The 27,654-nt window shown below is 37.7% G+C and overlaps 1 protein-coding gene across 1 annotated transcript in view; it reads left to right on the forward strand.

Moving 5' to 3' along the window:
- The window catches only part of LOC145125268 (pyridoxal kinase-like), a 37,996-nt gene that overhangs the window by 9,227 nt on the left and 1,115 nt on the right, over positions 1-27,654 (forward strand). Inside the window, exons 2-4 of the mRNA XM_079060752.1 lie at positions 20,087-20,116; positions 20,196-20,240; positions 20,346-20,399. Coding sequence (XP_078916878.1) covers positions 20,211-20,240; positions 20,346-20,399 — 84 coding nt within the window. The 5' untranslated portion in view covers positions 20,087-20,116; positions 20,196-20,210. The remainder of the gene's footprint in view (positions 1-20,086; positions 20,117-20,195; positions 20,241-20,345; positions 20,400-27,654) is intronic.

The raw sequence follows: 27,654 nt of genomic DNA on the forward strand, positions 1-27,654 counted from the left end.
CATGCGATGATAGTCTAACCCTTATTATGAATTACGAGTCCAGGCGATGTTGTGGCTGTGTATTCATGCGATGATAGTCTAACCCTTATTATGATTTACGAGTCCAGGCGATGTTGTGGCTGCGTAATCATGCGATGATACCCTAACCCTTACTAGACACATATTGAGGGAGTGATCCCCGAATTAGTATTGTCTATGCGATGTAGGCGATGATCCTTAGGAAAAGTTCTTAGGAACAAACATATAAGGAAATAAGATGTAAGGAGATGAGAAGTAAATATGATATAGGAGATGACCCTTAGGATAATATCTTTAGGGAAGATTAAATGAATATAATGGGGATGGCTAATTGGGTTGATTGTTTGATGATTAAATATAATAATTATATTATTGTGGGTTGAAAACCCTATACGCTCACCAAGCTCCCACGCCTGATCCACTCAGTTTTCTTTGCATTACAGGTAATGGCACAAGAGTATAAGTTGGTGGACTTGACGAGAGATTTTGGATTATAGATCAGTAGTTATAAATGACTGTTGTAAGGTCTATTTTATACTGTTTATGCTTTTGGTCTGTATCGGAACATAACATCCCGAGATTTTGTTATTTAATGAAAATACATTTCTTTAAAGAAATGCTTTGATAAATTCTTATCACATTTTGTTTTGGGAACAAATTTCGCAACTCTTTTAATCAAAGGACTACTCTGATTTTATAAAACAAAGCATAAACAAATCGGTCTTTTCTGGCCGTGATTTTGGGGATGTCACAGTTGGTATCAGAGCATTAGTTTAAGCGAACTAGGAATTTGTAGGATTTCTAGACTTAAACTTAGAATGCTAAGCGATGATTGTGAGATGAGTGTCTACCACATTTTTAAGACACGAGCACTAGGATATTTTAGGAAATATGCCTAAAATGGTTTTATGTGCTAAATGTTATATGTTTGCCATATATGATACTATTTGTTCGTATCTATGGTCTGTTGCCAACCGGGTCTGGAAACCTTATGTGTTTAGGATTCGAAGCATACGGCTACGATATTAGAACTAGCATGTAAACGTTTCGGAGTGATAAGGAGATTTATACGTCTATCGTAAATAAAGCTTTCTTATCTTAAATTCTCGCCCGGTGCACCGAACGTCTGCTTGGATGTACAAAGCGTTATGGTGAAGACTCGTAGAGAATTGAGTAAATGGAGGAAATGAGAGGCTTATGATAGTGAATGAAACCTATCGGAAGATATCGTAAGAGTGATATCTTGCCTTAGAATATGTCTGATAAAATAACGGAACGTTTAGAGGAGTACGGTACGTCTGAGGTACACCTTCGATTGGCAGGATGGTGGAACGATTGGTGTAATTCTTGAAGTTGTCCCATCGTCTGGAATTTCCATCACCAACCGAGTTGAAGTAGAATTGATGATTGAAGATACGCATGGAAGAAGTCCTAGTAGAGTCTAGGAAAATTTGTATGATTAATTGGACACATTTGTATGTGTTAAATTGTTTTGTGATTTTAGGACTTGGGGACTGCGAGACAATACTTGGGACGAGTATGAGTAGGTGTGAATAGTAGTAGACATCTATACTACTGGAAGCACAGGACTCACGCTTGGATCAGGGAAAGTCACAAGGTTACCAAGAAGCTAGTGATTGGTCTCGTTTTATTCAAGTATGTCGTTACCATTGTTTCGGTAGTGACTAAGAAGATGATTGATATTCTGACCCTAGCGGTCATATCAATTTGAGTCCGACTACGATGAGTTTGTTACGTGGTTCATAGAACCAAGTTCGAGGTAGCATCTGACTCAAGTCAGAAGATTGAAATCAATGCGATCGATAGCATCGCGCTCGTTGTGAAGGAAGCTTGTAGCTAGAAATGCTACCTGCTAAAATGTGATTATATCACATTAGAACATGAAGGAAGGTTTAGTTTGTTCTGGAATTTGACTCTAAGAGACCTGAGTCTAAGCATTGCATCATACGATGAGGGGTCATTAGAACATGACCCATCGGTCTGTTACAATAGATAAAGGAAAGTACTTATCCTAAGAAGAAGAAGGAGTCCTCAATAAGGATTTATTTTGTAACTCGTAGGTTACGATTGAAAGTCCAACATAGTACGAAGAGCAGATGCAGGATTGAGCATTACCTGCTATCGAGAAGTCCAAGAGTTAGATACTCTTTCGAGGAAACATAGAACTTATAGTTATTACCTAGGATGAAGAGATAACGTATGGAATCATTATACAAGTCCTATTTCGTTGATGATTCCGGGACGTAATCATCCTAAGGGGGAAATAATTGTAACGCCCGTAGATCCGGGCTATTCAATTTAGAGACGATAAGCATCAAAAATGACTTTTTGATGGAAGATTATTTAGAGGGATTAATCTTAACTAAGTTGTATTATATGTTACAAGGATTCCGTACATATAAAGAACGCCGAAATCCGAGTTATAACGAAGAAGTTATGACCTGTCGAAGTTTCGCGACAGAACCGGCACGACACAGCGCGACATAAATAGTGAATTTACGTTAGAGCGATATTTGGCCTTAGCGATCTAAATGAAAGTCGTAGAATACGTTAAACCGTGAGCGTGCATAAAAAGAACGTCTAAATCTGACTTCGTATGAGGAAGTTATGATTTTTCGAAGTTTCAGCATTAGCAGTATGCAGCCCGAAGTTCGAATATGAGATCGAGTGATTTCTAGCCGAAATGATCTAACTAAGAATCGAAGATCTCATCGATAGTAGTCCAACGGTAAAAAGACAGACGAAAACGGACGTCAGACGAAGAAGTTATGGATTTCTAACGGAGTTTTCCTGTCCCGGCCTACTAAAAATAATATAATAAAAATATAATAAAAATAAATTCAAAATTAGCCGATGGAGTCTAAACGGGAGTTGTAGAGCGTAATCTCACCTACGCGTGTATATAAAGAACATCGAAAACGGAGTTTGTATACGAAAGTTATGAATTTCTGAAGTTCGGGGCGCGAAACCCCAAAACTGTCAGAGTTTACGACGTGAATACAGTGTTCACGACGTGAACTCAGTATTTATGACTTCTGGAGTATGACAGACGCAACTGATGACTATTGAACTCACTACGTGAATATTTGATATTCACGACGTGAATCCAGAAAAATGGCCCTATAAATAGAATTCAAGGGGCAGCCGAGTTTGGTTGCTCAATCTCTTCTCTCCCACTCCCGATACCCTCTTTAAGCCCTATTTTAACCTCCCGAAGCCCCGGTATCATCCCGAGACACGAAGCAAGTCCCGAAGCCCGAAGATCCCGAGAAGAAAAGAGTTTCCGAGCCGAAGCTCTGCCTGCGAGAAGCCCGGTGTGTGAAGATCTTCCAGTTTTACCGAAGAATACTACTTTACGAGCCGTAGTGCTGTCCAAGAATCGTCTAATCAAGTGAGTGTGTAGTTACTTTCTTCTAACACATAGATATGAAGTATTTGCTATGAAATACGTGGTATGTGTTTATACATTGTTTGTTTACTTGAGATGAATGCTGAATGAATGTTTTATACGAGTTTTTAAATAGTTTTAAACTGTATATGTAATTTATATCTACAAATATGTTGGGTAGAACATGGGTAGATGAAATAGTTGGTGTGTGATGAAATAATGTGATAAGAGATAGGTGAGGATATAATGGTGATGATAATTAGGTGATGATAGATAGGTGATGAATTACGAGTCCAGACGATGTTGTGGCTACGTATTCATGCGATGATAGTCTAACCCTTATTATGATTTACGAGTCCAGGCGATGTTGTGGCTTCGTATTCATGCGATGATAGTCTAACCCTTATTATGAATTACGAGTCCAGGCGATGTTGTGGCTGCGTATTCATGCGATGATAGTCTAACCCTTATTATGATTTACGAGTCCAGGCGATGTTGTGGCTGCGTAATCATGCGATGATACCCTAACCCTTACTAGACACATATTGAGGGAGTGATCCCCGAATTAGTATTGTCTATGCGATGTAGGCGATGATCCTTAGGAAAAGTTCTTAGGAACAAACATATAAGGAAATAAGATGTAAGGAGATGAGAAGTAAATATGATATAGGAGATGACCCTTAGGATAATATCTTTAGGGAAGATTAAATGAATATAATGGGGATGGCTAATTGGGTTGATTGTTTGATGATTAAATATAATAATTATATTATTGTGGGTTGAAAACCCTATACGCTCACCAAGCTCCCACGCCTGACCCACTCAGTTTTCTTTGCATTACAGGTAATGGCACAAGAGTATAAGTTGGTGGACTTGACGAGAGATTTTGGATTATAGATCAGTAGTTATAAATGACTGTTGTAAGGTCTATTTTATACTGTTTATGCTTTTGGTCTGTATCGGAACATGACATCCCGAGATTTTGTTATTTAATGAAAATACATTTCTTTAAAGAAATGCTTTGATAAATTCTTATCACATTTTGTTTTGGGAACAAATTCCGTAACTCTTTTAATCAAAGGACTACTCTGATTTTATAAAACAAAGCATAAACAAATCGGTCTTTTCTGGCCGTGATTTTGGGGATGTCACAGTTGGTATCAGAGCATTAGTTTAAGCGAACTAGGAATTTGTAGGATTTCTAGACTTAAACTTAGAATGCTAAGCGATGATTGTGAGATGAGTGTCTACCACATTTTTAAGACACGAGCACTAGGATATTTTAGGAAATATGCCTAAAATGGTTTTATGTGCTAAATGTTATATGTTTGCCATATATGATACTATTTGTTCGTATCTATGGTCTGTTGCCAACCGGGTCTGGAAACCTTATATGTTTAGGATTCGAAGCATACGGCTACGATATTAGAACTAGCATGTAAACGTTTCGGAGTGATAAGGAGATTTATACGTCTATCGTAAATAAAGCTTTCTTATCTTAAATTCTCGCCCGGTGCACCGAACGTCTGCTTGGATGTACAAAGCGTTATGGTGAAGACTCGTAGAGAATTGAGTAAATGGAGGAAATGAGAGGCTTATGATAGTGAATGAAACCTATCGGAAGATATCGTAAGAGTGATATCTTGCCTTAGAATATGTCAGATAAAATAACGGAACGTTTAGAGGAGTACGGTACGTCTGAGGTACACCTTCGATTGGCAGGATGGTGGAACGATTGGTGTAATTCTTGAAGTTGTCCCATCGTCTGGAATTTCCATCACCAACCGAGTTGAAGTAGAATTGATGATTGAAGATACGCATGGAAGAAGTCCTAGTAGAGTCTAGGAAAATTTGTATGATTAATTGGACACATTTGTATGTGTTAAATTGTTTTGTGATTTTAGGACTTGGGGACTGCGAGACAATACTTGGGACGAGTATGAGTAGGTGTGAATAGTAGTAGACATCTATACTACTGGAAGCACAGGACTCACGCTTGGATCAGGGAAAGTCACAAGGTTACCAAGAAGCTAGTGATTGGTCTCGTTTTATTCAAGTATGTCGTTACCATTGTTTCGGTAGTGACTAAGAAGATGATTGATATTCTGACCCTAGCGGTCATATCAAATTGAGTCCGACTACGATGAGTTTGTTACGTGGTTCATAGAACCAAGTTCGAGGTAGCATCTGACTCAAGTCAGAAGATTGAAATCAATGCGATCGATAGCATCGCGCTCGTTGTGAAGGAAGCTTGTAGCTAGAAATGCTACCTGCTAAAATGTGATTATATCACATTAGAACATGAAGGAAGGTTTAGTTTGTTCTGGAATTTGACTCTAAGAGACCTGAGTCTAAGCATTGCATCATACGATGAGGGGTCATTAGAACATGACCCATCAGTCTGTTACAATAGATAAAGGAAAGTACTTATCCTAAGAAGAAGAAGGAGTCCTCAATAAGGATTTATTTTGTAACTCGTAGGTTACGATTGAAAGTCCAACGTAGTACGAAGAGCAGATGCAGGATTGAGCATTACCTGCTATCGAGAAGTCCAAGAGTTAGATACTCTTTCGAGGAAACATAGAACTTACAGTTATTACCTAGGATGAAGAGATAACGTATGGAATCATTATACAAGTCCTATTTCGTTGATGATTCCGGGACGTAATCATCCTAAGGGGGAAATAATTGTAACGCCCGTAGATCCGGGCTATTCAATTTTGAGACGATAAGCATCAAAAATGACTTTTTGATGGAAGATTATTTAGAGGGATTAATCTTAACTAAGTTGTATTATATGTTACAAGGATTCCGTACATATAAAGAACGCCGAAATCCGAGTTATAACGAAGAAGTTATGACCTGTCGAAGTTTCGCGACAGAACCGGCACGACACAGCGCGACGTAAATAGTGAATTTACGTTAGAGCGATATTTGGCCTTAGCGATCTAAATGAAAGTCGTAGAATACGTTAAACCGTGAGCGTGCATAAAAAGAACGTCTAAATCTGACTTCGTATGAGGAAGTTATGATTTTTCGAAGTTTCAGCATTAGCAGTATGCAGCCCGAAGTTCGAATATGAGATCGAGTGATTTCTAGCCGAAATGATCTAACTAAGAATCGAAGATCTCATCGATAGTAGTCCAACGGTAAAAAGACAGACGAAAACGGACGTCAGACGAAGAAGTTATGGATTTCTAACGGAGTTTTCCTGTCCCGGCCTACTAAAAATAATATAATAAAAATATAATAAAAATAAATTCAAAATTAGCCGATGGAGTCTAAACGAGAGTTGTAGAGCGTAATCTCACCTACGCGTGTATATAAAGAACATCGAAAACGGAGTTTGTATACGAAAGTTATGAATTTCTGAAGTTCGGGGCGCGAAACCCCAAAACTGTCAGAGTTTACGACGTGAATACAGTGTTCACGACGTGAACTCAGTATTTATGACTTCTGGAGTATGACAGACGCAACTGATGACTATTGAACTCACGACGTGAATATTTGATATTCACGACGTGAATCCAGAAAAATGGCCCTATAAATAGAATTCAAGGGGCAGCCGAGTTTGGTTGCTCAATCTCTTCTCTCCCACTCCCGATACCCTCTCTAAGCCCTATTTTAACCTCCCGAAGCCCCGGTATCATCCCGAGACACGAAGCAAGTCCCGAAGCCCGAAGATCCCGAGAAGAAAAGAGTTTCCGAGCCGAAGCTCTGCCTGCGAGAAGCCCGGTGTGTGAAGATCTTCCAGTTTTACCGAAGAATACTACTTTACGAGCCGTAGTGCTGTCCGAGAATCGTCTAATCAAGTGAGTGTGTAGTTACTTTCTTCTAACACATAGATATGAAGTATTTGCTATGAAATACGTGGTATGTGTTTATACATTGTTTGTTTACTTGAGATGAATGCTGAATGAATGTTTTATACGAGTTTTTAAATAGTTTTAAACTGTATATGTAATTTATATCTACAAATATGTTGGGTAGAACATGGGTAGATGAAATAGTTGGTGTGTGATGAAATAATGTGATAAGAGATAGGTGAGGATATAATGGTGATGATAATTAGGTGATGATAGTTAGGTGATGAATTACGAGTCCAGACGATGTTGTGGCTACGTATTCATGCGATGATAGTCTAACCCTTATTATGAATTACGAGTCCAGGCGATGTTGTGGCTGCGTATTCATGCGATGATAGTCTAACCCTTATTATGATTTACGAGTCCAGGCGATGTTGTGGCTACGTATTCATGCGATGATAGTCTAACCCTTATTATGAATTACGAGTCCAGGCGATGTTGTGGCTGCGTATTCATGCGATGATAGTCTAACCGTTATTATGATTTACGAGTCCAGGCAATGTTGTGGTTGCGTAATCATGCGATGATACCCTAACCCTTACTAGACACATATTGAGGGAGTGATCCCCGAATTAGTATTGTCTATGCGATGTAGGCGATGATCCTTAGGAAAAGTTCTTAGGAACAAACATATAAGGAAATAAGATGTAAGGAGATGAGAAGTAAATATGATATAGGAGATGACCCTTAGGATAATATCTTTAGGGAAGATTAAATGAAGATAATGGGGATGGCTAATTGGGTTGATTGTTTGATGATTAAATATAATAATTATATTATTGTGGGTTGAAACCCTATACGCTCACCAGGCTCCCACGCCTGACCCACTTAGTTTTCTTTGCATTACAGGTAATGGCACAAGAGTATAAGTTGGTGGACTTGACGAGAGATTTTGGATTATAGATCAGTAGTTATAAATGACTGTTGTAAGGTCTATTTTATACTGTTTATGCTTTTGGTCTGTATCGGAACATGACATCCCGAGATTTTGTTATTTAATGAAAATACATTTCTTTAAAGAAATGCTTTGATAAATTCTTATCACATTTTGTTTTGGGAACAAATTCCGCAACTCTTTTAATCAAAGGACTACTCTGATTTTATAAAACAAAGCATAAACAAATCGGTCTTTTCTGGCCGTGATTTTGGGGATGTCACAGTTGGTATCAGAGCATTAGTTTAAGCGAACTAGGAATTTGTAGGATTTCTAGACTTAAACTTAGAATGCTAAGCGATGATTGTAAGATGAGTGTCTACCACATTTTTAAGACACGAGCACTAGGATATTTTAGGAAATATGCCTAAAATGGTTTTATGTGCTAAATGTTATATGTTTGCCATATATGATACTATTTGTTCGGATCTATGGTCTGTTGCCGACCGGGTCTGGAAACCTTATGTGTTTAGGATTCTAAGCATACGGCTATGATATTAGAACTAGCATGTAAACGTTTCGGAGTGATAAGGAGATTTATACGTCTATCGTAAATAAAGCTTTCTTATCTTAAATTCTCGCCCGGTGCACCGAACGTCTGCTTGGATGTACAAAGCGTTATGGTAAAGACTCGTAGAGAATTGAGTAAATGGAGGAAATGAGAGGCTTATGATAGTGAATGAAACCTATCGGAAGATATCGTAAGAGTGATATCTTACCTTTAGAATATGTCTGATAAAATAACGGAACGTTTAGAGGAGTACGGTACGTCTGAGGTACACCTTCGATTGGCAGGATGGTGGAACGATTGGTGTAATTCTTGAAGTTGTCCCATCGTCTGGAATTTCCATCACCAACCGAGTTGAAGTAGAATTGATGATTGAAGATACGCATGGAAGAAGTCCTAGTAGAGTCTAGGAAAATTTGTATGATTAATTGGACACATTTGTATGTGTTAAATTGTTTTGTGATTTTAGGACTTGGGGACTGCAAGAAAATACTTGGGACGAGTATCAGTAGGTGTGAATAGTAGTAGACATCTATACTACTGGAAGCACAGGACTCACGCTTGGATCAGGGAAAGTCACAAGGTTACCAAGAAGCTAGTGATTGGTCTCGTTTTATTCAAGTATGTCGTTACCATTGTTTCGGTAGTGACTAAGAAGATGATTGATATTCTGACCCTAGCGGTCATATCAAATTGAGTCCGACTACGATGAGTTTGTTACGTGGTTCATAGAACCAAGTTCGAGGTAGCATCTGACTCAAGTCAGAAGATTGAAATCAATGCGATCGATAGCATCGCGCTCGCTCTTAAGGAAGCTTGTAGCTAGAAATGCTACCTGCTAAAATGTGATTATATCACATTAGAACATGAATGAAGGTTTAGTTTGTTCTGGAATTTGACTCTAAGAGACCTGAGTCTAAGCATTGCATCATACGATGAGGGGTCATTAGAACATGACCCATCGGTCTGTTACAATAGATAAAGGAAAGTACTTATCCTAAGAAGAAGAAGGAGTCCTCAATAAGGATTTATTTTGTAACTCGTAGGTTACGATTGAAAAGTCCAACATAGTACGAAGAGCAGATGCAGGATTGAGCACTACCTGCTATCGAGAAGTCCAAGAGTTAGATACTCTTTCGAGGAAACATAGAACTTACAGTTATTACCTAGGATGAAGAGATAACGTATGTAATCATTATACAAGTCCTATTCCGTTGATGATTCCGGGACGTAATCATCCTAAGGGGGAAATAATTGTAACGCCCGTAGATCCGGGCTATTCAATTTAGAGACGATAAGCATCAAAAATGACTTTTTTATGGAAGATTATTTAGAGGGATTAATCTTAACTAAGTTGTAGTATATGTTACAAGGATTCCATACATATAAAGAACGACGAAATCCGACTTATAACGAAGAAGTTATGACTTGTCGAAGTTTCGCGACAGAACCGGCACGACACAGCGCGACGTAAATAGTGAATTTACGTTAGAGCGATATTTGGCCTTAGCGATCTAAATGAAAGTCGTAGAATACGTTAAACCGAGAGCGTGCATAAAAAGAACGTCTAAATCTGACTTCGTATGAGGAAGTTATGATTTTTCGAAGTTTCAGCATTAGCAGTATGCAGCCCGAAGTTCGAATATGAGATCGAGTGATTTCTAGCCGAAACGATCTAAATAAGAATCAAAGATCTCATCGATAGTAGTCCAACGATAAAAATACAGACGAAAACGGACGTCAGACGAAGAAGTTATGGATTTCTAACGGAGTTTTCCTGTCCCGGGCTACTAAAAATAATGTAATAAAAATATAATAAAAATAAATTCAAAATTAGCCGATGGAGTCTAAACGAGAGTTGTAGAGCGTAATCTCACCTACGCGTGCATATAAAGAACGTCGAAAACGGAGTTCGTATGCGAAAGTTATGAATTTCTGAAGTTCGGGGCGCGAAACCCCAAAACTGTCAGAGTTCACGACGTGAATACAGTGTTCACGACGTGAACTCAGTATTTATGACTTCTGGAGCATGACAGACGCAAGTTGCGATGACGCACCTGATGACTATTGAACTCACGACGTGAATATTTGAGATTCACGACGTGAATCCAGAAAAATGGCCCTATAAATAGAATTCAAGGGGCAGCCGAGTTTGGTTGCTCAATCTCTTCTCTCCCACTCCCGATACCCTCTCTAAGCCCTATTTTAACCTCCCGAAGCCCCTGTATCATCCCGAGACACGAAGCAAGTCCCGAAGCCCGAAGATCCCGAGAAGAAAAGAGTTTCCGAGCCGAAGCTCTGCCCGCGAGAAGCCCGGTGTGTGAAGATCTTCCAGTTTTACCGAAGAATACTACTTTACGAGCCGTAGTGCTGTCCGAGAATCGTCTAATCAAGTGAGTGTGTAGTTACTTTCTTCTAACACATAGATATGAAGTATTTGCTATGAAATACGTGTTATGTGTTTATAAATATTTTGTTTACTTGAGATGGATGCTGAATGAATGTTTTATACGAGTTTTTAAATAGTTTTAAACTGTATATGTAATTTATATCTACAAATATATTGGGTAGAACATGGGTAGATGAAATAGTTGGTGTGTGATGAAATAATATGATAAGAGATAGGTGAGGATATAATGGTGATGATAGATAGGTGATGAATTACGAGTCCAGACGATGTTGCGGCTACGTATTCATGCGATGATAGTCTAACCCTTATTATGAATTACGAGTCCAGGCGATGTTGTGGCTGCGTATTCATGCGATGATAGTCTAACCCTTATTATGATTTACGAGTCCAGGCGATGTTGTGGCTACGTATTCATGCGATGATAGTCTAACCCTTATTATGAATTACGAGTCCAGGCGATGTTGTGGCTGTGTATTCATGCGATGATAGTCTAACCCTTATTATGATTTACGAGTCCAGACGATGTTGTGGCTGCGTAATCATGCGATGATACCATAACCCTTACTAGACACATATTGAGGGAGTGATCCCCGAATTAGTATTGTCTATGCGATGTAGGCGATGATCCTTAGGAAAAGTTCTTAGGAACAAACATATAAGGAAATAAGATGTAAGGAGATGAGAAGTAAATATGATATAGGAGATGACCCTTAGGATAATATCTTTAGGGAAGATTAAATGAATATAATGGGGATGGCTAATTGGGTTGATTGTTTGATGATTAAATATAATAATTATATTATTGTGGGTTGAAAACCCTATACGCTCACCAAGCTCCTACGCCTGACCCACTCAGTTTTCTTTGCATTACAGGTAATGGCACAAGAGTATAAGTTGGTGGACTTGACGAGAGATTTTGGATTATAGATCAGTAGTTATAAATGACTGTTGTAAGGTCTATTTTATACTGTTTATGCTTTTGGTCTGTATCGGAACATGACATCCCGAGATTTTGTTATTTAATGAAAATACATTTCTTTAAAGAAATGCTTTGATAAATTCTTATCACATTTTGTTTTGGGAACAAATTCCGCAACTCTTTTAATCAAAGGACTACTCTGATTTTATAAAACAAAGCATAAACAAATCGGTCTTTTCTGGTCGTGATTTTGGGGATGTCACGGTTGGTATCAGAGCATTAGTTTAAGCGAACTAGGAATTTGTAGGATTTCTAGACTTAAACTTAGAATGCTAAGCGATGATTGTGAGATGAGTGTCTACCACATTTTTAAGACACGAGCACTAGGATATTTTAGGAAATATGCCTAAAATGCTTTTATGTGCTAAATGTTATATGTTTGCCATATATGATACTATTTGTTCGGATCTATGGTCTGTTGCCGACCGGGTCTGGAAACCTTATGTGTTTAGGATTCTAAGCATACGGCTACGATATTAGAACTAGCATGTAAACGTTTCGGAGTGATAAGGAGATTTATACGTCTATCGTAAATAAAGCTTTCTTATCTTAAATTCTCGCCCGGTGCACCGAACGTCTGCTTGGATGTACAAAGCGTTATGGTGAAGACTCGTAGAGAATTGAGTAAATGGAGGAAATGAGAGGCTTATGATAGTGAATGAAACCTATCGGAAGATATCGTAAGAGTGATATCTTGCCTTTAGAATATGTCTGATAAAATAACGGAACGTTTAGAGGAGTACGGTACGTCTGAGGTACACCTTCGATTGGCAGGATGGTGGAACGATTGGTGTAATTCTTGAAGTTGTCCCATCGTCTGGAATTTCCATCACCAACCGAGTTGAAGTCGAATTGATGATTGAAGATACGCATGGAAGAAGTCCTGGTAGAGTCTAGGAAAATTTGTATGATTAATTGGACACATTTGTATGTGTTAAATTGTTTTGTGATTTTAGGACTTGGGGACTACGAGACAATACTTGGGACGAGTATGAGTAGGTGTGAATAGTAGTAGACATCTATACTACTGGAAGCACAGGACTCACGCTTGGATCAGGGAAAGTCACAATGTTACCAAGAAGCTAGTGATTGGTCTCGTTTTATTCAAGTATGTCGTTACCATTGTTTCGGTAGTGACTAAGAAGATGATTGATATTCTGACCCTAGCGGTCATATCAAATTGAGTCCGACTACGATGAGTTTGTTACGTGGTTCATAGAACCAAGTTCAAGGTAGCATCTGACTCAAGTCAGAAGATTGAAATCAATGTGATCGATAGCATCGCGCTCGTTGTTAAGGAAGCTTGTAGCTAGAAATGCTACCTGCTAAAATGTGATTATATCACATTAGAACATGAAGGAAGGTTTAGTTTGTTCTGGAATTTGACTCTAAGAGACCTGAGTCTAAGCATTGCATCATACGATGAGGGGTCATTAGAACATGACCCATCGGTCTGTTACAATAGATAAAGGAAAGTACTTATCCTAAGAAGAAGAAGGAGTCCTCAATAAGGATTTATTTTGTAACTCGTAGGTTACGATTGAAAAGTCCAACATAGTACGAAGAGCAGATGCAGGATTGAGCACTACCTGATATCGAGAAGTCCAAGAGTTAGATACTCTTTCGAGGAAACATAGAACTTACAGTTATTACCTAGGATGAAGAGATAACGTATGGAATCATTATACAAGTCCTATTCCGTTGATGATTCCGGGACGTAATCATCCTAAGGGGGAAATAATTGTAACGCCCGTAGATCCGGGCTATTCAATTTAGAGACGATAAGCATCAAAAATGACTTTTTTATGGAAGATTATTTAGAGGGATTAATGTTAACTAAGTTGTAGTATATGTTACAAGGATTCCGTACATATAAAGAACGTCGAAATCCAAGTTATAACGAAGAAGTTATGACCTGTCGAAGTTTCGCGACAGAACCGGCACGACACAGCGCGACGTAAATAGTGAATTTACGTTAGAGCGGTATTTGGCCTTAGCAATCTAAATGAAAGTCGTAGAATACGTTAAACCGAGAGCGTGCATAAAAAGAACGTCTAAATCTGACTTCGTATGAGGAAGTTATGATTTTTCGAAGTTTCAGCATTAGTAGTATGCAGCTCGAAGTTCGAATATGAGATCGAGTGATTTCTAGCCGAAACGATCTAAATGAGAATCGAAGATCTCATCGATAGTAGTCCAACGGTAAAAAGACAGACGAAAACGGACGTCAGACGAAGAAGTTATGGATTTCTAACGGAGTTTTCCTGTCCCGGCCTACTAAAAATAATATAATAAAAATATAATAAAAATAAATTCAAAATTAGCCGATGGAGTCTAAACGAGAGTTGTAGAGCGTAATCTCACCTACGCGTGCATATAAAGAACGTCGAAAACGGAGTTCGTATGCGAAAGTTATGAATTTCTGAAGTTCGGGGCGCGAAACCCCAAAACTGTCAGAGTTCACGACGTGAATACAATGTTCACGACGTGAACTCAGTATTTATGACTTCTGGAGCATGACAGACGCAAGTTGTGATGACGCACCTGATGACTATTGAACTCACGACGTGAATATTTGAGATTCACGACGTGAATCCAAAAAAATGGCCCTATAAATAGAATTCAAGGGGCAGCCGAGTTTGGTTGCTCAATCTCTTCTCTCCCACTCCCGATACCCTCTCTAAGCCCTATTTTAACCTCCCGAAGCCCCGGTATCATCCCGAGACACGAAGCAAGTCCCGAAGCCCGAAGATCCCGAGAAGAAAAGAGTTTCCGAGCCGAAGCTCTGCCTGCGAGAAGCCCGGTGTGTGAAGATCTTCCAGTTTTACCGAAGAATACTACTTTACGAGCCGTAGTGCTGTCCGAGAATCGTCTAATCACGTGAGTATGTAGTTACTTTCTTCTAACACATAGATATGAAGTATTTGCTATGAAATACGTGCTATGTGTTTATACATTGTTTGTTTACTTGAGATGAATGCTGAATGAATGTTTTATACGAGTTTTTAAATAGTTTTAAACTGTATATGTAATTTATATCTACAAATATGTGGGGTAGAACATGGGTAGATAAAATAGTTGGTGTGTGATGAAATAATGTGATAAGAGATAGGTGAGGATATAATGGTGATGATAATTAGGTGATGATAAATAGGTGATGAATTACGAGTCCAGACGATGTTGTGGCTACGTATTCATGCGATGATAGTCTAACCCTTATTATGAATTACGAGTCCAGGCGATGTTGTGGCTGCGTATTCATGCGATGATAGTCTAACCCTTATTATGATTTACGAGTCCAGGCGATGTTGTGGCTACGTATTCATGCGATGATAGTCTAACCCTTATTATGAATTACGAGTCCAGGCGATGTTATGGTTGCGTATTCATGCGATGATAGTCTAACCCTTATTATGATTTACGAGTCCAGGCGATGTTGTGGCTGCGTAATCATGCGATGATACCCTAACCCTTACTAGACACATATTGAGGGAGTGATCCCCGAATTAGTATTGTCTATGCGATGTAGGCGATGATCCTTAGGAAAAGTTCTTAGGAACAAACATATAAAGAAATAAGATGTAAGGAGATGAGAAGTAAATATGATATAGGAGATGACCCTTAGGATAATATCTTTAGGGAAGATTAAATGAAGATAATGGGGATGGCTAATTGGATTGATTGTTTGATGATTAAATATAATAATTATATTATTGTGGGTTGAAAACCCTATACGCTCACCAAGCTCCCACGCCTGACCCACTCAGTTTTCTTTGCATTACAGGTAATGGCACAAGAGTATAAGTTGGTGGACTTGACGAGAGATTTTGGATAATAGATCAGTAGTTATAAATGACTGTTGTAAGGTCTATTTTATACTGTTTATGCTTTTGGTCTGTATCGGAACATGAAATCCCGAGATTTTGTTATTTAATGAAAATACATTTCTTTAAAGAAATGCTTTGATAAATTCTTATCACATTTTGTTTTGGGAACAAATTCCGCAACTCTTTTAATCAAAGGACTACTCTGATTTTATAAAACAAAGCATAAACAAATCGGTCTTTTCTGGCCGTGATTTTGGGGATGTCACAGTTGGTATCTGAGCATTAGTTTAGACGAACTAGGAATTTGTAGGATTTCTAGACTTAAACTTAGAATGCTAAGCGATGATTGTGAGATGAGTGTCTACCACATTTTTAAGACACGAGCACTAGGATATTTTAGGAAATATGCCTAAAATGGTTTTATGTGCTAAATGTTATATGTTTGCCATATATGATACTATTTGCTCGGATCTATGGTCTGTTGCCGACCGGGTCTGGAAACCTTATGTGTTTAGGATTCTAAGCATACGGCTACGATATTAGAACTAGCATGTAAACGTTTCGGAGTGATAAGGAGATTTATACGTCTATCGTAAATAAAGCTTTCTTATCTTAAATTCTCGCCCGGTGCACCGAACCTCTGCTTGGATGTACAAAGCGTTATGGTGAAGACTCGTAGAGAATTGAGTAAATGGAGGAAATGAGAGGCTTATGATAGTGAATGAAACCTATCGGAAGATATCGTAAGAGTGATATCTTGCCTTTAGAATATGTCTGATAAAATAACGGAACGTTTAGAGGAGTACGGTACGTCTGAGGTACACCTTCGATTGGCAGGATGGTGGAACGATTGGTGTAATTCTTGAAGTTGTCCCATCGTCTGGAATTTCCATCACCAACCGAGTTGAAGTAGAATTGATGATTGAAGATACGCATAGAAGAAGTCCTAGTAGAGTCTAGGAAAATTTGTATGATTAATTGGACACATTTGTATGTGTTAAATTGTTTTGTGATTTTAGGACTTGGGGACTGCGAGACAATACTTGGGACGAGTATGAGTAGGTGTGAATAGTAGTAGACATCTATACTACTGGAAGCACAGGACTCACGCTTGGATCAGGGAAAGTCACAAGGTTACCAAGAAGCTAGTGATTGGTCTCGTTTTATTCAAGTATGTCGTTACCATTGTTTCGGTAGTGACTAAGAAGATGATTGATATTCTGACCCTAGCGGTCATATCAAATTGAGTCCGACTACGATGAGTTTGTTACGTGGTTCATAGAACCAAGTTCGAGGTAGCATCTGACTCAAGTCAGAAGATTGAAATCAATGTGATCGATAGCATCGCGCTCGTTGTTAAGGAAGCTTGTAGCTAGAAATGCTACCTGCTAAAATGTGATTATATCACATTAGAACATGAAGGAAGGTTTAGTTTGTTCTGGAATTTGACTCTAAGAGACCTGAGTCTAAGCATTGCATCATACGATGAGGGGTCATTAGAACATGACCCATCGGTCTGTTACAATAGATAAAGGAAAGTACTTATCCTAAGAAGAAGAAGGAGTCCTCAATAAGGATTTATCTTGTAACTCGTAGGTTACGATTGAAAAGTCCAACATAGTACGAAGAGCAGATGCAGGATTGAGCACTACCTGCTATCGAGAAGTCCAAGAGTTAGATACTCTTTCGAGGAAACATAGAACTTACAGTTATTACCTAGGATGAAGAGATAACGTATGGAATCATTATACAAGTCCTATTCCGTTGATGATTCCGGGACGTAATCATCCTAAGGGGGAAATAATTGTAACGCCCGTAGATCCGGGCTATTCAATTTAGAGACGATAAGCATCAAAAATGACTTTTTTATGGAAGATTATTAAGAGGGATTAATGTTAACTAAGTTGTAGTATATGTTACAAGGATTCCGTACATATAAAGAACGCCGAAATCCAAGTTATAACGAAGAAGTTATGACCTGTCGAAGTTTCGCGACAGAACCGGCACGACACAGCGCGACGTAAATAGTGAATTTACGTTAGAGCGGTATTTGGCCTTAGCAATCGAAATGAAAGTCGTAGAATACGTTAAACCGAGAGCGTGCATAAAAAGAACGTCTAAATCTGACTTCGTATGAGGAAGTTATGATTTTTCGAAGTTTCAGCATTAGCAGTATGCAGCTCGAAGTTCGAATATGAGATCGAGTGATTTCTAGCCGAAACGATCTAAATGAGAATCGAAGATCTCATCGATAGTAGTCCAACGGTAAAAAGACAGACGAAAACGGACGTCAGACGAAGAAGTTATGGATTTCTAACGGAGTTTTCCTGTCCTGGCCTACTAAAAATAATATAATAAAAATATAATAAAAATAAATTCAAAATTAGCCGATGGAGTCTAAACGAGAGTTGTAGAGCGTAATCTCACCTACGCGTGCATATAAAGAACGTCGAAAACGGAGTTCGTATGCGAAAGTTATGAATTTCTGAAGTTCGGGGCGCGAAACCCCAAAACTGTCAGAGTTCACGACGTGAATACAATGTTCACGACGTGAACTCAGTATTTATGACTTCTGGAGCATGACAGACGCAAGTTGTGATGACGCACCTGATGACTATTGAACTCACGACGTGAATCCAGAAAAATGGCCCTATAAATAGAATTCAAGGGGCAGCCGAGTTTGGTTGCTCAATCTCTTCTCTCCCACTCCCGATACCCTCTCTAAGCCCTATTTTAACCTCCCGAAGCCCCGGTATCATCCCGAGACACGAAGCAAGTCCCGAAGCCCGAAGATCCCGAGAAGAAAAGAGTTTCCGAGCCGAAGCTCTGCCCGCGAGAAGCCCAGTGTGTGAAGATCTTCCAGTTTTACCGAAGAATACTACTTTACGAGCCGTAGTGCTGTCCGAGAATCGTCTAATCAAGTGAGTGTGTAGTTACTTTCTTCTAACACATAGATATGAAGTATTTGCTATGAAATACGTGCTATGTGTTTATACATTGTTTGTTTACTTGAGATGGATGCTGAATGAATGTTTTATACGAGTTTTTAAATAGTTTTAAACTGTATATGTAATTTATATCTACAAATATGTTGGGTAGAACATGGGTAGATGAAATAGTTGGTGTGTGATGAAATAATGTGATAAGAGATAGGTGAGGATATAATGGTGATGATAATTAGGTGATGATAGATAGGTGATGAATTACGAGTCCAGACGATGTTGTGGCTACGTATTCATGCGATGATAGTCTAACCCTTATTATGAATTACGAGTCCAGGCGATGTTGTGGCTGCGTATTCATGCGATGATAGTCTAACCCTTATTATGATTTACGAGTCCAGGCGATGTTGTGGCTACGTATTCATGCGATGATAGTCTAACCCTTATTATGAATTACGAGTCCAGGCGATGTTGTGGCTGCGTATTCATGCGATGATAGTCTAACCCTTATTATGATTTACGAGTCCAGGCGATGTTGTGGTTGCGTAATCATGCGATGATACCCTAACCCTTACTAGACACATATTGAGGGAGTGATCCCCGAATTAGTATTGTCTATGCGATGTAGGCGATGATCCTTAGGAAAAGTTCTTAGGAACAAACATATAAGGAAATAAGATGTAAGGAGATGAGAAGTAAATATGATATAGGAGATGACCCTTAGGATAATATCTTTAGGGAAGATTAAATGAAGATAATGGGGATGGCTAATTGGGTTGATTGTTTGATGATTAAATATAATAATTATATTATTGTGGGTTGAAAACCCTATACGCTCACCAGGCTCCCACGCCTGACCCACTCAGTTTTCTTTGCATTACAGGTAATGGCACAAGAGTATAAGTTGGTGGACTTGACGAGAGATTTTGGATTATAGATCAGTAGTTATAAATGACTGTTGTAAGGTCTATTTTATACTGTTTATGCTTTTGGTCTGTATCGGAACATGACATCCCGAGATTTTGTTATTTAATGAAAATACATTTCTTTAAATAAATGCTTTGATAAATTCTTATCACATTTTGTTTTGGGAACAAATTCCGCAACTCTTTTAATCAAAGGACTTCTCTGATTTTATAAAACAAAGCATAAACAAATCGGTCTTTTCTGGCCGTGATTTTGGGGATGTCACAGTCATCCCTAAAATCCCTGCATATTTCACTGTATGAATTTTCTTTTCTTTTATGTGTGTGTGTATGTGTGTTTGTAGAATGATGTATGTATTCATCTTTCTGGTTGTAGGGAACGGGAGATTTGATGACTGCATTATTACTTGGATGGAGCAATGTAATCAATGCATTTTTTTATGCCAATTAGTCATCATCCATCAGGTTTCATATTTTTTTTTAATTAAATGTTGGTTCTTATAAATTGTTTTTTTTTCTTCTTCAGAAATATCCTGACAACCTTGACAAAGCAGCAGAACTTGCTGTATCAAGCTTACAGGTATGTGAATGTCAATGTCATGTCCTTATTATGGTTAAATTTATATATATATATATATATATATATATATATATATATATATATATATATATATATATATATAATATGTGTTTGAAGCTTATATTATCTTATTTTCTATTGTGAAACCATATTATACATTTTTTCTGAAAATGAGACTTTTGTTGAATTACATTACATGTTGATGCTAAAATGTGGAAAAGTCATGGACATCATTTCTCTCTAGATCCACCTATTAAATCTTCTTTTGCATAAATGAGATCTTAGGATTTGCAAATATTTCACATGAGAAAGAGAACGTATGGGGAAAGACAATGAAGCATTGCAGCGAGATAAAGGTTTCTTTAGAAAAACTTGTAGGGTACGACAATCGAGGCTTTTTATGGGTAGGGTTATTTTGGAAGTAGTAGTTGAACATTCTGAGGAATGCAAAACAGTTATGGAATAGTGTGTCCTACACAATTAGAGAGGTTGCCAAGGACACTCGAATGACAACATGGAAGGTCAAGGAACAAAAGAATCGTGTTGGTGGAGTAAGGATGTACAAGCTAGGTAAAACATTCACATTTTAAGAAGTTTTTATCGAACAATGAAAACGTTGAAAGAGACACGGTGAATGGAAGATACAATAGAGAGAAGGGAAAGGGACATAAGATGAGATCAAATAGAAAAGGAGATACTGAAATCTACAAGCTTGCAAAATCGAGAGAAGGCAAAGGGACATATGAAGCAACTATAATAGAAAATTAATCCCCGTCTAGGAGGTCGACGATAGATGCAATTCATCTACTCGGACACCTTATGGAGAAATATAGAGAAAGATGTATGAATCTTCATATGGTGTTCATTGAACTTGGGAATACATATAATAATATTCCATGAGAGAGGACTTAAAGGACCTTGTAAGATAGAAGTTACAATAGAAGGGTCCTAATGAGATATATTATTTAACACTAACCCGATACGTACTCTAAGTCAAGCGAGTCAATGATCTTTTGAACTCCATTAGGTGACACAAAGTGTAGTCTTTCCCGTGAAATAGGGCTTCATCACAGATCAACACTTAGCCCAGATGAAGGGTGCAAGGTGTATGTTTTAGATGAAGGGTGCAAGGTGTATGTTTTTACTGATGATATTGTGTTGGTGCCAGAGACACTGATGGAGTTGAATGTTAGATTGGATATTTGGAGGATGACTTTGGAAGAAAAAAGGTTACAGTTATGCCAACTATGTTGCATGCATCCAAATGTTAGCCAACAAACAACACATATTAGAAGATTGCAAAAGCTGCAGAGAAATAAGGAGGCTACTATGAACATGTGGTAAAACAATGTTAGATACGATTGTTAGGTTAATCGCTCATTTATCAAGTTCACGTAATCATATGCATGGTTGGAAACTTAGAATTAATAAGTATTTGTGGGTTTATATGCTATGTTTTAGTTAATAGTTTATTAGTTAAAATTGTTATTCTAGTTTTGACCGAATTCCATGGATTTATACGTATGTGCATGAGGAGAGTAGGTCATTAGGTTGTACCGGTTTTTTAGGTGGACTAAATGAGTAGTATTTTATTGCTACTTTCATGGTTCACGTTGCTCTTAAAAGGCTATATATAGCCTTTGTCTAATATGAATAAAAAGTAGAGTTTTTGTCTTTAGTCTCCATTCATTGCATATTTAGATGTTTGGCCAAAAAAGATTTTTTTTTTCTTCTTTTTGTCTTCATATTTGCGTAATAAACAAAAGGAGGCTGTCATTTTGTTTTTATATACTACACTTGGTATCAGAGTCTGGTTTGTGTGAAGGTGTAAGCTGAATCTGATGAAAAAAGAGGCACTAAAGCAACTTCTACTATTGATAAGCCTGTTCGTGTTGAAAAGAGACTAACTGATAGAGGTACATAAGAAAATGAACATAAAGATGCGTCAAAGCAGGTGACTTTGGATTTGGTCGGTAGAAAATGAACGGAAAAGATGCGTTAAAGCCTGTTCTTGTAGCTTGTTTTCTTGGTCGGTGGAGTAGTCTTCTGGAATAGGTCTGATGGGCAAAGGGTTAAAGCTATCAAAAGGGAGAATAGAATGACGATAACACCGCTTAAAGAGGAGGTTTGATGTCATATCAAGTTCTGGTTTTGACCCCATCGAATTATCTGGTGTGCAGTCAAAATAAAGTTGATTATGGATGCACACGACACATGGGAGATGGTCAAAACGAGGATGTTAGGTGAAGAATCAGATTCAAGGAAGTCAAAACAAGCACTTACTTTTTGTTTCAAGCGATACCCGAAGACATGGTATTGCAAATGGCGAGTTACACTGACCTAGAGCAAGTGTGTGATGGGCTAAAAATACGATATTTAGGAGTGGATCACGTGAGAACGGCTCGACTTGCAACCTTAAAGAAGGAACTTAAAGGTTTATGTATGAAGGAGGGTGAAACGGTTGATGATTTTGTAACCAAATTTGCTGGTTTAGCCTCTAAGGCAAGGAGCCTTGGATATGAGCTTGAAGAATTGGTTTTGGTGAAAAGGTTACTTGATTTGATGCCTAAGTCCTTTTTTCCAAATCGTGGCTTCAATAGAACAATGTTTCGAGTTGGATTTGATATTATTTGACGAGGTCGTTGGTAGGTTGAAGGCATAAGAGGAGCGCATGAAAGGAACCGGGAAAATGGATGACATTCAAGGTGTGTTGTTGGCCGGTCAAGAAAACCCTCATGTGTGTAAACATTGTGACGTTAGAAGTTAAAACAGTGATGACTTTAGACGTGGCCGTGGAAGAGGTTGCGGGTTCGGGTCCGGGAAGAGTCGAGATGGTAATGATCGTTTCAGGGATAAAAGCCACGTGAAATGTTGTAAGAGGTGAATTTTGGTCATTACAACAATGAGTGTCCAAAATTAAAAAATCAAGAGGCAAATTTGATTGAATAGGAACCAACGTTGTTAGGAGTGGATGGGTAAATAACCGATTGAAGGGGTGATTGTTGGATTAATCTTCGCTCATTTACCGGGTTCACGTGATTATATGAATGATTGGAAATTCGGAATTAATAAGTATTTATGGCTTATATGCTCTGTTTTAGTTAATAGTTTATTAGTTAGAATTACTATTCTATTGACCGAATTCGGATTTATATGCTGAGAAAATGTGCGTAAGGAGAGCAAGTCATTAGGTTGTACCGGTTCTTTAGGTGGACAAAATGAGTAGTATTTTGTTGCTATCTTCATGCTTCACGTTGTTCTCAGAAGATTATATATATATATATATATATATATATATATATATATATATATATATAAAGAAAAGTTTTAGTCCTCCATTTATTGCATATTTAATTCGTTTAATCAGAGAAGTTTTTTTTTCTTCTTTCTTTTTTCATATTTGTGTTATTGTGTAACAAACAAAAGGAGACTTTCATTGTGGCTTTACGCAATTTGGGACTTTCTTGTAGTGTATAAAACCAAAATGGCAGTCTCTTTTTGTTTATTATGTAAATAAATATGAAGACAAAAAGAAGAAAAAAAAAACTTCTCAAATCGAACGAATTAAATATGCAATCAATGGAGAACTAAGGATTGAAAGTATACTTTTTATTCATATAAGAGAAAAACTATATATAGCCTTCTGATAGCAACGTTGAGGATGACATTAGCAATAAAATACTACTCATTTAGTCCACCTAAAGAACTGATACAACCTAATGACCCACTCCCCTCACGTACATTCTCTCAACGTACAAATTTATTGAATTCAGTCAAACTAGAATACCAATTTCAACTAATAAACTATTAACTAAAATATAACATATAAAACCATAAATACTTTTTAATTCCAAGTTTCTAGCCTTGCATATAATCACATGAATCTGATAAATGAGCGATTAACCGAACAATCACCCCTTTAATTGGTTATCTTCCCATCCATTCACAGTGTCGGTTCCTCTTTGACCACTTTTGTCTCTTTATTTTTTCAATTTTGGACACTCATTGTTCTAATGATCAAATTCAACTACACTTATAACCTTTCGTAAGATTTTTCTCCCGGAAACGCTCATTATCATCTCGGGAAGCTCTTCCTGTACCCACGACCTCTTCGTTGGCGATGTCCAAAGTTTAGTTATTTTTTTGACTTCTACCGCCACGTGTTGACACACATGCAGTTTTTCTTGACTAGCTAACAAAAACCCACCTTGATTGTCCTTCGTTTGCTTGGTTTCTTTTGTACGAAGTGTATGCCTTAAATCCACAAAAGGTGTCGTCAAATAGCATCGAATCCAACTCAAAACATTGCTTTTTTGAAGCCACAATTTGGAGAAAGGTTGCAAGCCGAACAGTTCTCACTCGATCCGCTCCGAATGTCGTGTGGTCAAAACCGTAACTTAATACGACATTGAACCTCCTTCTTTATCTGATACCATCTCCATTCTATTCTCCCTTTTGATAGCTTTAACCCTTGCCCATCAGACCTGTTCCATAGGCGTATTCCACCGACCAAGAAAACAAGCTACAAGCTTTACCGTCTTTTTGCATCTGCAAAACGAACCAAATCCAAAGCCACCTGCTTTTACGCATCTTTTTCGTTCGTTTTTTCTTACGAACCTCCGTTGGTTAGTCTCTTTTCAACACAAATAGGCTGATCAAGCGTAGAAGTTGTTTTTGTGACTCTTCAACCTTTCATCAGATTCAACTTAGGAGTCGTTTGATAATGGTTGATTGAGTTAGTACTGACTGAGTTAGAATTTCTGACCGAGTCCACATCTGATTGAAACCATGTTGTTTGATTATATTTCCAACTGGCTGTGGTGAATGGTAAAAAATGATCATATTACCCTTATGTTGTCTCATGTGTCGGACAAAATTGGTTATATTCCACTTAAGAATACAAAGAAATTAGAATAAAAATCAAGTTTGTTCCAATTTTGGCTTTGTGAAAACATCTTTGACCATTGAAACAATACACTATTAAAGCTTTGTGTATCACCAATTCTTTTGACATCTTCACTTTCGATTATTTAATCAAAAAACAAATCTTCACTGTGACCACTCCTTTTTTTTGCAAATTCGAATCACATTTGAAATGAAACACCAACTTCGACCTTCATCCAGATTCCCATTGAAGCGATATTAATTTTAAATCAATTGCAATATGAATTTCAGCCACGTCAAATTTCAAAATCTCCAAAGAATTTTGGATCATATTTTCACACAGGAACCACAAGTAATCAATTTCGGCATGTCAAATTTGACTTTTTATTTGACTATTGGACTTCAAGATCGGAACTTCAAGGTTTCAATCAGGCGATCATTGGAACCCAATTCACCTTCGTTATTGACCAGAAACATTGATAACATCCAAACTAACAATCTTCAAAAAATTATTGATAAAAAATTCAACACAATAATCGAACATATCTTCCGATTTTCAGATTATCGAATTCAAAATTATCAAATCGAAACTTATGCCATAATCGGAGTCTCCATTTTTGTGGAGCGAAGATTAGGGAATAATGGGAAATCGATTGCAGAAATCAATTACAGACCTTACAAAAATCGATTGCAGAAATCGATTGAAGAAGTTGTAAATATTACGAGGATCGGAGAAACAGGGGATCAGAAATCGATTGCAGACCTTACCGGCGGAGATGGAGGACAAGAGCGACGATAGATGATCTACTGTGGAGTACGTTGAGTCATCCATGTTGCGTCCTTCGGTAAACAAGGGCAAAGTGTGTCTTTTCCCTCGGTCAGCTATTATTTTTTGGAGGACTGAATCAACAATATTTCTTGACCGAGTCAGATAAATGGGTTGGATCAGAGACACAATATTCACATACCAAACGCTCTGACCGGACTGAATCATCAGACGTTTTCGGGGTCGTTTGATATAGTGTCTAACTGGGTCCAAAGTGGGATTGAATCCAGAAAAATCCAATCGGCATGTTTGATAGGGATTAGAGAGTAAAGGACTCGGTCCAACATGTGGACTCGGTCCAAGAATATCATCAAATTCGGTCCTTGCTTTCCAATCGATGGACCGGGAACAAAAAAGAAGAAAACTCATTTTCCCCTATTATTTTCGCACGCCTCCATTGAAGAGATAGAGAAACCGAGACAATTATCGCCTATCACTCCAGTCGATTTCTTCCCCCCATGAAGAAACCAGAGCAGCTACTTTCGACGAACAGATACCTGTTTCTTCCTTCCTTCCTTCTCGTTCTTGATTTCTCGATTCCATACGACATTTGCCTTTGGTATGAATTTTTTTTTTTTTTGAGTTTCTTTCTCAGTTTTTGCTGATATATTGATGAGTTTTTGCTGAGATTTCAATTGGCTTGCTTTCAATGACAGAGCCATGAACTCGTAACTTCCCTCTGATGTTAATTAATTGTTTCCTTTAATTTTTTCAGGTGAGGGTTTTCTTCTTCAACCCTCGATTTCAGTATGCGTCCATTCGAACGATCTGTTCTATTTTGTATCATGGAGATAACCATATTGTTGATATTGAATCCCATAAGGTTGAATTGGAAATTAATGCTCTATTGATGAAATTAAGGCCAATCATATAGGTTCGCTTTTTTCTTGGCTATTCCAATTTCACAGTTGACGATAAAGACCCATGTTTCACTCTTTTTGTAGGAGATTTTGATTTGTGATGACAAAAAACTCATATTGTTGGTGTCCCTTACTGATTCATTGGAATACATTGTTGATTCTATGGAGAGGCAATTTCAAATTGAAACAGTTGTTGTTTCATGTTTATTTTTTCTTGAAAAGATTCATGTTTTACCTAACTCATGTAGCACACATGTTTGAAAATGCATCAGCAAAAGCATCTGATCAAGAACAAGAAATAAGTGATGTTAAGCCAAGACCTTTCCATCATAAACAAAGTGCCACTGTACCTTATAAGGATCTGGTATTATTAACATATAATTACAGAAAGTTGGCATTAGATTGACGAAAAGGTGTACTAAAGAGGTGAAATAACACCATTTGTTTATGATCCTAGTGTTATATTTTTGAAGAATAATTGTAAATTGCATCATTTTGTCATTGTGTTATATTTTTATATGCATCTTTTTTTTGAAGAATGGTTATAAAATACATCACTTTGTAAATTACACGACAATGTTATAAATTAAATTGTTAATCATAAAGGAATTGTTAGAAAAAATATTGTTTGAGGGTAATATAGTCTTTTTGCACAGTCAGTCAGATGCAAAATCAAACATCAAGT

The sequence above is a fragment of the Lactuca virosa genome, chromosome 7 (assembly GCF_052849685.1).
Source record: "Lactuca virosa cultivar CGN04683 chromosome 7, Lactuca_virosa_CGN04683_v6, whole genome shotgun sequence".
Classification (NCBI taxonomy): domain Eukaryota; kingdom Viridiplantae; phylum Streptophyta; class Magnoliopsida; order Asterales; family Asteraceae; genus Lactuca; species Lactuca virosa.